Raw genomic sequence first — 14,310 nt, forward strand, 5'->3', positions numbered from 1 at the left:
TGATTCCCCATTCCCTTGCTTTTTTGAAATAATCTGTAAGGGCTAAAAACAGATATTTCACTCCACCTTCTGAAAACAGGAAGCTCTTCTTGAACTTGGCTTTGTTTTAACAAGTGGGTTTCTTTCATTTAAAAGGTTAACTAGAACGAGCTGCCTCCCCTTTGCTTCCGTTTCCAAGAAGCCACCATGTCATCACTTAGGAAAATTACACCTGAAAGAACGCATTCACGCGTTTAAAGAGGATCGTGTGCTATTTTTAATTTCTTTAATATTTATCTCAAAGCAGTATTCCTCTGCTTCTCACACTTATGCAAATCAGGAAAGAAGGAAACCTCTGTACCATTTTACCTGTGGAGACGTAGGTGACACTAAAACCAGAATGAGAAGCCTGTTCTCCTACCTGCCAGATCATATCTCTTTGATTACATCCTCTTTGAATATGCCAGGTAAGGCCTCTCTAGTGGGTACTGTGAGCTTTGAGAACCCAATGTTCAGAATATATTTCCCATGCTGATAAGTAGGTCTACCATTAGTTGAAATTTTCTGCATGTCTCTTGCTGTCTTATTTTAGTATGTAATATTTTCTCTAATAATTATTAAGACGATCTCATGGGTAGGCTCATAGAATTTCTTAATGTGTTGCTACTGAGTATAGCTCCATATTTTGCTTGAGCAGTTGGCCTGATCTCGAGACAGACAGACAGACAGACAGACAGACAGACCCACCATTGCTTGGACCTGTAAATGTTTCAATGCCGAGACAATGACACTTGGCATTTGGGCACTACTTTTGACCTTGGTCAGACCAGGATATCGAAGGCATAGTCCTCATCTTTGAACCTTCAGTGAGCTCCCTGGAAAGGGAGATATATAGACAGAAGAAAAGAAAATTTCCAGAGTGGCTTGTGCCAGAATGAAAGTATGACTAAAGAAGACTACAGTTTCATTTATCTCTGCCAGAGAGAGAAGGAAATCTATGCTGGAGAAGCTGGGATTGGAGCAGAGTTTTAAAACATTTTCCAGATGGTGAAAGCCAGGACCTGCAGTTATAGCATGGACAGATACATGGAGATATAAAGAAATGATATGTGCCTTGCTCCGTTTTCTTTTGCTATAACAAAGTACTTGACACTATGTAATTACTAAGAAAAGAGTGTGGAGACAAGAAGTTTAAGATCAGGCAGCTGTGCTGAGGAGGGCCTCATGCTGGGTCATAAAATGGCAGGTGACTTCACAGGGCTACAGAGCAGGTAGGCAAAGGAAGCTGCACCGCTTCAGTCCCTGCTGTCACCATAACTAATCCACGGCACTGACCCCACCACTGCAGGATGGGCATCAGACCCTCCAGAGGGCAGGGTCCCCAAGACTTAGTCACAGGCACTGGACCCCACCTCAGAAAGGTCCCACCGTGGACTCAGGTCTCTGGACTGCCACACTGAGAGCTTCACTTCCAGCACAGGACCCTTGGAAGACCAACCCTATCCAAATTGCAGCAGTGTGTAAGGAAACGTCGGCAGCTGTCGTAAAGTACAGGAGGCTCGGAAAGGAGGCGAGGGTGAAATGGAGAGTCTTACGCCATAGTAAGAAGCTGGAGAGCAGCGCGTAGCTCACCTGGGAGTGATGTCTTGGAGTCTGAGAGGTGACAGCTGCCAGTCAGGGCTACAGACTTGGCTGTCAAGGAACTGTGCTGGCGGCCTTAGGAAGGAATCTGCCAGGGAGGGACTGAGATGAGGGTGGCTGCTTGTGGCAGACGTTTTCAAGGTCCTAGCTCGACTTCAAACTGGACAGGGGATCCAGGGCACCAAAATCTCCTTGGTGCTCCTTTGGCAGAAAGCAGGAACAACAGGAATAATGAGAAAGGATGTGGGCCGATCTGATGCCTCACAAGCACCACGTGGAAAGGAAGGAGACTGTGTTCTGGTCTCTCTGCGCCACCTCCAGCCACACACTGAGCCCTCAGTGACTCTCAGGACATTTCAGGAGTACACGCAATTGTAAGCAAAGAGCGCCTTCTAGTCCTGAAAACCCAAAAACCCCCTCCTTGGAAGACGTAGCATCAGAAAATAAATGAGAGGTAGCCATTCATTTTATGAAAAACTCACTATTTTATGATATTGATTGCAGGGTTTTTTTGAGCTCTTTTTTATTACGTAAGGCACACGTTTATTTTCCAAAACTAGAAATGCCATTTTTCAAATGAATATGTTACATAAGACCAAGCTTACTTATAAATGTGGGATTAATTTCATGTATTTTTAATTAATCCAGTTCTTAAGTCAACCAATATCTTCTTTCGGGAACCACACACAATGATTTTTATGGCTTTCAGCCTTCAATGCCTGAGTCAGTGAAAAATATCAATATCTCCATTTTTCTCTTCATCAAGTCCTGTTCAGATATTGTAATGAAATCAATGAATGAACAGGGAACAGATTTGCATTCTGGTAAGAGTCTTATTAAAGGAAGCAATCCCACGCTCCGAGTGGGCGTGCCACAGTGGGCGTCATCTTACACTGTGCCTTGAGGTAGGTTTTTCTTTTGAATTCCCATAGACGCGTCCTCGCCGACCCTTTGTGCTGATAACTAGTATGGCCGGGTGGGGCTGAGCCTCCATTTCAGGAGTCAGTATGTGGGCTGCTGTTTCTCAGGTGCTGGGTGTCCTTCCTGTCTCAAGAGGAGAGAGGGCGCTGGGTTGAGCTTCCCTCTCCCTGTCGTAGGCCATTTCCAGTTCAATGCAGTCTGCTATTTTCATGGACCCAGCCTGCTGAAAGTAAGCGAACCTACAAGAATGGGCATGCTCATAATCCCAGCTACTTGGGAAGTTGAGGAAGGAGGATGGTGAGTTCAAGGCCAGCCTGGGCAGCCTAGCAAGACCCTGTCTCAAAATTAAAAATTTGAAAAAGGGCTGGGAACTGAGACATGAGGATCACAGGCTTGAGGCCAGCGTGTGGTAACTTAGAGAGACTGTGTTTCAAAATAAAATATAAATTTCTCCCCATCAAAATAGTGGGTCGAAATCAACACCCTTTATCTTTGGACTGCTCTACAGAGTTTCTGATCTTTCCCAAGTGATTGGCATTAATTTTAGATCATCATTCCTGGGAGGGTGTGTCCTTTTTAACTGATTTGGTACTAAAGTTCCTTTCTGTTCCTGCTCAAATTTATGTTTATATTTTAAAATCTAGGAAATCGTATTGTATAGGAAGCAGGCTTTCCTTTGAAACCTTCTACTCCCAAATAAAGTTCTTTTTAAAATGTCAATAAATACATAATAAATAAATAAATAAATAAATAAAAAGAGCTGGGATGTAATTCAGTGGTAGGGTGATTGCCTAGCATGCACGTGGCCCTAGGTTCAGTCCCCAGTATAACAAATAAATAAATAATAATGTGTTATTAAGAATTATTACATTCCACTTATGGCAAGTGGCATTAGGGTACCATTTATGGTAAAAACTTAAAGTTTATTTTTCAAAATAAATATATTAAAAGCATGGATTTATTTATAGTAAATTTAAACAAATATAAGTTCAGGTGATATGTGAATGTCACAGAGATTATAAAAGTCATATGTAACACATGCCTTAAATTAGAAGCCTGAAGCTGGCGTGGTGGCGCACGCTTGTAATCCCCGCGCTTGGGAGGCGGAGACAGGAGGATCGCGCAGGTTTGAAGCCAGCCGCGCTGGCTTAGGAGACCCTGTTTTCAAATAAAAATATAAAAAAAATAGGTCTGGGAGTGTAGCCCGGAGGTAGAAGGGCTTCCAGGAACCCCAGTACCACAAAAAAAAAAAAAAAAAAAAAAAAAAATTAGAAGCCTGGCTTCTGTAGCCAGACAGCTGGGTTTGAATACCAGCTCTTCTAATAATTCCCTGTGCGACCTAGTTCAAGATTCTTAACCTCTCTGTGTGTCCGTTCCCTCATATAAAGAACTCAGATAATCGTAGTACCTATCTCAGTGGGTGTTGTGGTATTTAAATGAATCACTTTATGAAAACCTCTAAGAACAATGCTTGTCCCATAGGAAGGGTTGTGTCCGGGCTAATTCACTTTACTGTTATCTAGAACAAGAATGCTCAGGGCCTTTTTTATTCTGTGCTTTTTATCTGCCCCCCCCCCCCCCGTCCTATTCCCTATGTACTCAGATCGAGCCCATACCTCAACTCCGTAGGAACACTAAACATCTCCAGGGTTATTGTGGAGGAACAGAACAGCAGCTCTACCTGACCAATAGAAGGATCATCTGGCCAGGAGCAGGGTGAGGCCAGGCGCAGGATCTCATCTGTAGAATCCAGGAGAGCTGTCCATTAAACGTAAGGGCAGCTGGGCATGGTGGTGCACGCGTTTAATCCCAGCATTTGGGAGGCTGAGAAAGGAGGGTCTTGGTTCGCGGACAGCCTTGGCTACTACCTAGTGAGTGAGGCCTTTTGCAACTCAGTGAGACCTTGTTTCAAAATAAAGAATAAAAAAAATAGGACTGGAGGTGTAGCTCGGAAATAGAATGGCCTTGGGTTCCATCCCTAATACCACACACACACACACACACACACACACACACACACACACACGGACAGACCAATGGAAAGTGACCTCTCATCAATTGTCTTCTGGTGAAAGAAGGCTTAAAAAAAAAAAAAATACAAGCCAGGCATGGTGTTACACACCTGTAACCCCAGAACTCAGGAGGATGAGACCGGAGGATCATAGGTTTGAGGCCACCCTCATTAACTTAGGCATTGTTTCAAATTGCAAAAAAAAAAGAAAAAAAAATGGTGGGAGCCCGGAGCTATATCTCAGAGGTAGAATGCCCCTGGGTTCATCCCTCAGTACCACACACAAAAATACAATTTCTTTATTATTTGACTTACAGTTTTGGAAACTTGAGAGTCCTTTCGTTTGTACTCTGCACATGGACTTGGGGGCTGTGCTTTCTGTCTGCAGGGCACTGTTAAGTAAATATAAAGGACTGAGGGTTAGAAGTAGCAAGACCCCAAACCCCAGGCGTCTATGAGCCAGGGGTTACTTCGTGGGGCCCACTTGCCTCCGTCCAGAGGTGAGGAATCCCTGCCCTTTTCTCTAATTTCACAGCCAAAAAACAAAGAATTCAGAAGGGCCCTATCAAGACATAAGAAGTTAGGAACACACAGAGCCCCTTATTTTCAGATTCCAATTCAAATATATTTTTAGAACCCACAGACAATGCTTTTGTCAAATGGTAACAGTAATCTAAGAAAGAGGAAAAGAAGGATCCTTAAACGTTTTGACAGTAGTATCTAGTGTGTAAGCTTGTTTACCGTTACCTCTGAGATAATCCACAAAGCTCAATAGGAATGGAAAGATATATAACTTTTTACATTAGCGAGCTGGGCAGGTCCAGTCCACCTCTGTCTTTGAATGGACTGGTGGGAGCGGAGGGAGGATAGCGCATCACCGCATGAACGGGGGTCCACGCGCACCTTTGCCGGAATAGCTCCTGGTGCTAACATGGTGCTAACCTGTGGGCCTTGTGTATGACCTGCTGACCTGTTCTGTTGTCCCCCTGGAGCCTAAACATGCTTTTGGAGCTGAAATCAGACTTTGGAGTTAAAATCAGCATTCCATATCCATGATTTCTGCTGAATTAATCAACCACACGTTGAAAATACTTGGGGAAGAATTACATCTGAGCTGAATATATACAGACGTTTCCCCTTGTCATTAGTTCATAAACAATACAGCGCAACAACTCTTAACACAGCACTTACATTGCTTTAGGTATGAAAGTTATCTAGCGTAGGGCATGGTGGCGCTCGCTTGTAATCCCCGCGCTTGGGAGGCGGAGACAGGAGGATTGCACAGGTTCCAGGCCAGCCACTCTGGCTTAAGAGACCCCGTTTCCAAATAAAAATATAAAAAATAGGTCTGGGAGTGTACCCCAGAGGCAAAAGCGTTTCCAGGAACCCCAGTACCACACACACTAAAAAAAAGTAATCTAGAGATGACTTAGAGTGTATGGAGGGGTGTGTGTATCTGAGGATTCTGGTATCCGTGGGGGCTTCTGGAACCAGTCCTGCACAGATACCAAGGACAACTGTACTTACCCACATTTCAAAATTAGATCCACACAGAATCTGGCTATGGGGCTTTGCTTGGTGAGGGGATGCTCTAGCCAATCCTGGGCTTGCATTTGCAAGGAATATCTGTGAGCCAGTGCTGAAGGGGCCTCTGCTCCGGACTCCCCCTCTCCCCTTACCCCTGTCCCTTCTGTGCCCTGCCTCTCTGTCCTCTACCCCACCGCTGAGCAGGTCACAGCCTGCTCTCCGTCTGCAAGAGATGCTGGGAAAAGGAGTTCCTGACTGCTGCCTCGCTCATAAGGAGAGAAAGTCCTCAGATCAAAGTAAAGAAGAGTTTAAAGATGGTGGGTGGCCACAACAAGACCCTACCCAAGGAGGGGGACATTTGCAAATAGCTGAGCCTCGCTGAAGCCCCCTCCCTTTCCCATACGTGCAGAGTTCACAGTGATCTGCACTCTCCTCTGTCTGCTTATTCACACCCCAGTGTACATTTTCCTGTTGGAAAATGCAGTAGCTTCTACCCGTGTGTATGTATTACGCCCCTGCTGGAGTAAGGAATTATGATGGCATCCCTCAGCAACGCCCGCTTCCCTTCGGCATGTATCCTGTTCCTCTTTTATTAGAGTTCTTCATGGCTGTGATAAAGCTAGCTTGCAGCGTAGTGGTGGCTTTGTGTCAGGACCTGTGCAATGTTCTTTGCATACAGGACCTATATACTCTGGATCTTTGTTTAAACCTGGCAACAGTGTAAGAATTAAGCATTCTAACTCTATTTTACAAATTAAGACGGGGAGGCCCAGTGAGGTTAAGTGACTTAACCAAGGTCAAGCAGCTTGGAAAAAGCAAAGGCAGAAGGGGGCCCAGGTCTGTGTGACGCCAAGCCCGGGCCTGGGCCTGCATGCAGGGCCGCCTGGGAGCCTGTGTCCACTCCGTTCACATCATCCTCCACTGGGGCTTAATAGCTAATGTGCGTTTGATGCATTTTCAGTTATTTAATGAGTTTGGAGAAAGTATAAAAGTTTTTGTGCATCTGGGTTATAAATAACATATCTTAAGCATCTGAAATACATTTCAGCATAAGCATTTTTATTTATTTTTTTTGTGTGTGGTACTGGGGTTCCTGGAAGCCCTTCTACCTCTGGGCTACACTCCCAGACCTATTTTTTTTACATTTTTATTTGGAAACAGGGTCTCCTAAGCCAGTGTGCGCGGCTGGCTTCGAACCTGCGCGATCCTCCTGTCTCTGCCTCCCAAGCGCGGGGATTACAAGCGTGCGCCACCACGCCCAGCTAAAATAGCATTTTTAAATGGGTCTGGAGAGCACACAGCATAAAGAGCTCTTGGGTATGCCATGTGACTTCCTGGAGCTCTGTATTCTTAACTGTCAGATCTTAATCTTAACAAATACTTTTGTAGATAATTGCTTAATTATTTTGTCTGTCAAGAAAAAGCCTTCACAGCCACCCAGTGCTGCATATAAAAATATCCTTTCATCCCAGACCTGGAAAAATCATTCCCGGTGATCCCAGTCAGGCAGCATCCCAGTGGCGTCTAATCCTTCCCAGAATCTCAAGGACAAAACTCTGTGGAAAACAGGGCTCAGGTGGAAAGATTGTCCTCACCATCGGGAAGTCTCTTTCATTACACAGTCCCCCGTAGGTTTTTAAATCTTTGTAAGATACAAGCAGAGAAGTAATACAATCTGCACGATGCCAATTTAATAAAAATAATGTGGTACGATAGAAAGGAGTTTGGGATCTGAAAGACCTGGGCTTTTAATTCAGCTTGGATGCTCTTTCTGAAATATAGTAGACACTGTACGAGCGGAGACAAACTGGCTGTCGGTCACATGGAAATGTTTGCTATACGACTGATGAGAGGATTCAGTCCCACAGGATTAACAGTTCCTACTGCCGTGCTGAGCAGGTCCCGGGAGTCAGGAAAGTTATATGGCTGATCGTCATCTCTAGCAGAGCCCATATTTGCAAATCCATTTGCTCACTGTCATTTACTTGTCACTCCGAACCCGGTACCCAGGGTGACTTTGTGGTCATTCACAGACTTGCGGAAGGTGGTGACAGACTTGAGTAGCCCAACACGCGTGTTCCCCGTGAGGTGAGCGAGGCGGTGCCCTCACATATCATAAACATGCATCCTTCTCACAAAAACAGATTGTGCCCTTGCTGTTTAAAGGGGCCCCTAGCATAGCGCTGATGGGTCTAGAGGTTATAAGTCCAGAGAGCTGCAGGTGCCCAGGGAGAAAATACATGGACACGAGCTGCACTTAGGCATGAGGTTCAGTGATGCTGGCTGTGATTTCTGCTGTTTGGTTTAGACCCTCCCTGAATTGAATGACACCCCACACGATGGTGAGGGAGATCTTTATTCGGTCTCCAGACAGATTCAAGTGCTAGTAACAGCTTTCAGAGACAGCCTCACAGACACACACAGAAATAGTGTTCTTCCAGTTATCTGGGAATCCCTCAGCCCAGGCAAGTTGACACATAAAATAAGCATCACCCTCAGTGTTCAAACAGCTTCATAGAGCATAACTGTAGCAACCAATAAGAACTGACCATATTCTATATAGTTCCTATAATATGTTAAATATTTTGTGTTTTAGTTTTGAAACAGGGCCTCACTAAGTTGATGAGGTCCGTGCTAAGTTGTGAGGCCTGGAACCTGTTAGTCTCCTGTCTCGGCCTCCCAAGTACGATGATTACAGGCGTACACCACCATGCCTGGCTTCTATCAGATGTTTGACAGATGATAAAAAGAGGAACCCAAACTCTTTTCACCTTGTGGTTCTGCCAAGACATAGGAGCTTTGCTTCCAGCCAATGCATGGAGAAAACAAGGAGTCATGGGGAAAAGGTCCTTATGAGCCAACCCCATAAATAGCCCACGTGACTTCTGCCTTCATTTTATTGGCCAGAGCTCAGTCATGTGATTTCATCTCACTGTAAGGGAGTCTGGGAAATGAAATTCAACAGCATGCTGGGAGATATCATGGACAGCCCATTAAAGTTATTTTATTTTACTTATTTATTTATTTGCGGGACTGTGGATGGAACCCAGGGGCATTCTACCTCCAAACTACACCCCCAGCCCTATTTTTTATTCTTTATTTTGAAACAGGGTCTCACTGAGTTGCAGAGGGTCTCACTAAGTAGCTGAGGCTGTCCCTGAACCGCGATCCTCTGGTCTCAGCCTCCCAAATGCTGGGATTACACGTGTGCGCCACCACACCCGGCTCTTTGAAAGTTTTTTTCAATGGTCATTTACCCTTCAGTAGGTGATGAAACTCTTAGTTAAGCAGGTTTTAATTCTTTTTAGGTTATTCTTCCAAACCCTTTCCAGTTCTTCACCAGGGAAAGCAGGTCTGTCTCCTCTCATGTGTCTTAGTTAAAAGGTGAAGTCCTTACATAATGAGGCCGCTCTATATTCTCTTTTTTCTATTAATACCTCAGTCAAGCCTTTAATCCCTACTGTATATTTTTATTGAAAATATTTTTGCTACTGAATAAGAGATTACATAAAAATATACCTAATGCTTCCTAGGAAAGAAAGTGTCAAAATAAAAATAGTTGATAATTTATGCTTGTTCCAATTAGATTGCTGGCCCATTTTCAAGTTTAGCATTCAGCCTGTACAATGCCGTGCCTGTCTCTATGTTATTGTATATATCAGACTCTGAATAAAATTGTATTGAAACTACTTGGGAGAAGCATCTACTGCCCTGTGAGGTCTCTACTCAGTTTTACTATGCTGTGGGCATTGATAAGTATTTTTTAGACTTTCGGTTCTTGCTTTAATACCAAGGAAAGAGGTAGTAACAATGATTACCAGGTTCCTTCTTTCAGGGGAACACTGTATAAGAATTACACCTGTAGTTACACCTGTAATCCCATTACTTTGGAGGCTGAGACAGTAGAATCACGAGTTCAAAGCCAGCCTTGGCAACTGAGGCTCTCATCAACTTAGCAAGACCCTATTTTCGAATTTAAAAAAATAATAAAATGGGCTGGGAATGTAGCTTGGATATAGAATTCCCTTTCCCTCAAAAAAACAGAAGAAATAAAAGAAGGAAAAAGAATAATGTGTGCTCTTATTAAATGATTAGTCCACGCACCTCCTCGGAACTCTTAGGACACTATCAGGGACTCGTACTTACATGTATGTTTTATAACAATTTTTATAAAATTTTAGAACATTCTTAACCCCGCAACAGAGAGTGGTACTGTATGATCCTGAAATTCATGGCTGGGTTTATACCTGAAAGAACTGAAAGCAAGGTCGTAAAGAAATCCTTGTATACCAGTGTTCACAGTAGCAATTTTTACAATCCCCCAAAAGTAGAAGAAAGCAGGTGTCTGAGCAAATGAACGGCGAAACAAAATGTGTTGTAGATGTGGAATGGAGTAGTTGGGAATGAATTTGTAAATATGCCCGAATCAACCTAGAAACATCATGCTGAGTGAAAACGACAAACTCAGACAGATGCAAATGATAGGGTTCCAATCCAAGACTAGGTGCCTAGACTAGGAGAACTCGCAGGTACAGACAGGAGAACACAGGTTCCCAGGGGCTGATGTGGACGGGACGATGGGAGTTATTGTTTCATGGTTATCAAGTTTCTGTTTGGGGTTATGAAAAATATTTGGGAGTGGATAGTGGTCTTGGTTTTGCAGCATCATGGGTGCACTTAATGCCAGTGAATGCTTACTCACAAATAGTTCAATGGATACATTTTCTATTATTTTTATTTTGCCACAACTGGAGAAAAATCACATCAGAAAGAGACTGGTCTTTCTTTAAGACTGGATGCCAGTTACTCAGTGTGCAGATGACTGTGGAAAAGTCTTCACATCTCTGAACAGCCTATTGCAGATCTATAAGAAAAAAAGAGGTATATTGCTATTGACCGTAGAAGACTATTTGGAAATTAATGTGATCACTCTGTCACATGATCGTCACTATATAGAAAGATAAAGGAAACTAACACTTTAAGTAAGCAGAATCCATCACACTGTTGCAAATATAATTATTGGGTTGCATAATTTGTTTTTTTTTTATTTTTTTGGCCTCCGATAATAAGAATTCTCATGAAATAATACAAATATCTTGGGATGGTAAAGATGAAGAAATCGAAGGACAAGTCTAGTTCTGGTTCTCCAGGGATTACAGAGACAGCGAGAAGGCAAAGTCACTTTGCCTGAGTCTGAGGTTTATTTCAGGTTCTGTTTGAATTGCTTACAGGTTCTCACCTAGGTTTTCCTAGTTTTCCTGGGTTTTTTTTTTTTTTAACACAGGTTTTCCGTCCTTGCAGCATATCTTGATATGGGTTCTGAGACTTGCATCTGTACACACACACATACACACACACGCACGCACGCACGCGCGCGCGCGCGCGCGGACCTATGCACACAAAGCTCTGCAGAAAAATACCGCCTTTATTTGGAAATTATACATTTAACGACATTAACTATTTGAAACAGAACCGTTTTGCAGAAATTTGCCAAGAAGCCCTCTGTGTAGCAAAATGCCAGGTAGAAAATCTGTGCAGAGGAGACGCGCGGGCCTGTCTCCAGACAGCTGCACAGAAAAGGTAACACAAGAACAGCAAGGAAGGTCAGAGCCGGTGGAGGAGAGGCAGGAGAGTGGCTGCGCCTCTGCGGTCCTGGCTGGAGGGCGCAGACAGCATCATGCTAAGCCCGCGACAGCAGCAAAGGTGAAGTCTCCTTGCCTCTGCTCCGCTGAAGGAGAGGGGGTTCCATGCAGAGTGCACTGAAAATGGAAAAACTACAGGCTCCGTGCTGATGATAGAGAATTCTTTATGTGGAATGAAGCCTCGCTGTTCATTTACATATTCTATTTATATGGAGGCACAGACAGCTAAGTTCTATCAGTTTTGTGTTGTTGTTGCTGTTGTTGTTGTTGTTGTTGTTGTTGTTGTTGTTGTTGTTTTGTGGTACTGGAGTCTGGACTTAGAGGCATTCAACCTCCAAGCTACACCCAGCCCTTTGTTTCTGTTTTGAAAACAGGGTGTCCTAGGTTGCTGAGAGTCTTAGTATTGCTGAAGCTGTCCTCAAACCTGTGTTCCTCCTGTCTCAGCCTTCCAAGTACTGGGATTATAGGCAATTTTATCACCTAGTTATCTCTAGAATCTGTCTACTTATGTCAGTAGGCAGAGCTTAGCACAACCTTACAGTGGGCACTCTGTGAATGAATGAATGAATGAATGAATGAATTGATAACCACTTGAAGGAACAAAACCATCTACAATAAACATGTGCATGTAAAACACGTTACTGCCTGCCTCTAAATAAAGACATCCCACTTAAAACTATCTCTTTTGTCTTTTTCAGAGCTGAAACCACTCCCCTGGGACCATTCATCAGCAAGAGACACCAAGGCTGACACATGCCTGTGCCGCCGCCACCACCCCCTCCTCTGCCCCCGCCTCCCCCACCTCTGGCAGCTCCTCCCCCTCCCCCGCCAGCAGCGCCCCCGGTAAGACCTGGCTTTTTTCTGTGTGGTTTACTGTGGAGCACAAGCTGCTGGGATGTGTTTGAGTGGAAGGTTTGCAGTGTTCGTAGCCTGGCTCTCCCGTAGCAGGTGGTCCGTGCGTGAGTAGCTGGTCCTGGGGTCCTCGGGGTCTGATTCCCAATGAGCCTGGACCAGGTATGTCTCGACCCTGTTCCTCGACAGCTCCTATCTCCACTTATCACTCCACCAATGTTTCCATCATCTCCCCTCCAATTCCTGCCGCTTGGTACAGGCTTCTCGCGTCTCCCCATGTGTCTTTCCATCTTCCCCGGCACCTCAGCGTGCCCGAGGCCATGCTGAAGCGTGCAACCAAAAGGCAGGGTGAAGTCACATTCCGCTGTGTCGTTTGGAAGGTGATATCATGGCACCTTGGCCTTCAGTCCCTAGTCACAGGTTCAGGCAGCTCAGTTCCATGTGAAACGCCACAATAAAATCTAACTCTAATAGAAGCTTCCTGATCTACACAAGACTGGCTTCAATTTCAGCTTGGTGCTTTGGGTTTCATAGTTCCGTCTGGGTTTCCACAGAAGGTGGACATTTTGTTTTAGAGCAGATTCTCAATCTGGTGCTGGGTCCAGATCAGTATTGTTGGGTCAGGGGAAGCTGTTCTGCACATTGTAGGGTACCTAACGTCATTACTAGATGCCAGTAGTACCCTTCAATGTAGCAATAAAAAAAGTGGCTTCAATTTCAGCTTGGTGCTTTGGGTTTCATAGTTCCGTCTGGGTTTCCACAGAAGGTGGACATTTTGTTTTAGAGCAGATTCTCAATCTGGTGCTGGGTCCAGATCAGTATTGTTGGGTCGGGGGAAGCTTTTCTGCACATTGTAGGGTACCTAACGTCATTACTAGATGCCAGTAGTACCCTTCAATGTAGCAATAAAAAAAGTGTCCCCAGGTATTGGCCAAATGTCACCTGGTGGGAGAAAAATATATAGGAAGAACAGGAATAATTACTGAAGTTTCACTGCCAAATTGACCCTACACGGTCACCACAAGGTGATGAACAGTTCTTAAGTGAAGGAAGCGTACGTAATATTATCATATGGATCTGAAATAGGCTTGCTACCACTGAAGAACACTGATGATAATTTCAAATGCAATGATACAGAATAAATAGACCCACCAAATCCCATGTGTTCTATCAGCATTATTTCAGCTATAATCTAAAAGACTGACCATGTAACTTAGAGAGAAGCAGATTTATTTTCGGGTTCGGAGCTATTGTACTAGGAAGCAGAGAGGGGGAGACACATGTGCTGTGCTCACATCATGGAACCTGGAAGCAAGAGAGAGCGCCAGGAGGAGGAACCATGATGTAATCCCCAAGGCCGCACATCCAGGGATGCTCCTCCAGCCACACCCTATGGCCTGGATCACTACCCAGATAAACCCAAGATTTATGCACTGTTGGGGTTACAATCCTCACGACTCAATCACATCAGCGCCAAACATTAATAAATGAGCTCTTTAGGGGACATTTTATATCTAACTGTAATACCATGTTATTGGAGATTTGGAAAAATAGCCTATTTCAAACATAGCTGGTGATGCAAATATCTGGAATTCAGTAAATGTTGAACAAGCCTTTCTGGAGTGTTCTCTAGCAGCAAACAAAAAGCCTGTATGTATCATAGTCTTCCTCATGGTTTTGTTTTTAAGACTAATGTTAACCCTAAGAAGCTAAAAAGAACTTTTGCAAGGATATGCA

At 44.2% G+C, this 14,310-nt stretch overlaps 1 protein-coding gene across 1 annotated transcript in view; it reads left to right on the forward strand.

Annotated features, from left to right (window-relative positions):
• Positions 1 to 12,474: 12,474 nt before the first annotated feature.
• Positions 12,475 to 14,310, forward strand: part of WIPF3 (WAS/WASL interacting protein family member 3) — a gene marked incomplete at both ends in the record, with an annotated part of 51,597 nt that continues 49,761 nt past the window's right edge. Inside the window, one exon of the mRNA XM_080701151.1 lies at positions 12,475 to 12,564. Coding sequence (XP_080557277.1) covers positions 12,475 to 12,564 — 90 coding nt within the window. The remainder of the gene's footprint in view (positions 12,565 to 14,310) is intronic.

Source organism: Muscardinus avellanarius, assembly GCF_963383645.1.
Source record: "Muscardinus avellanarius genome assembly, chromosome: 9".
Taxonomy (NCBI): domain Eukaryota; kingdom Metazoa; phylum Chordata; class Mammalia; order Rodentia; family Gliridae; genus Muscardinus; species Muscardinus avellanarius.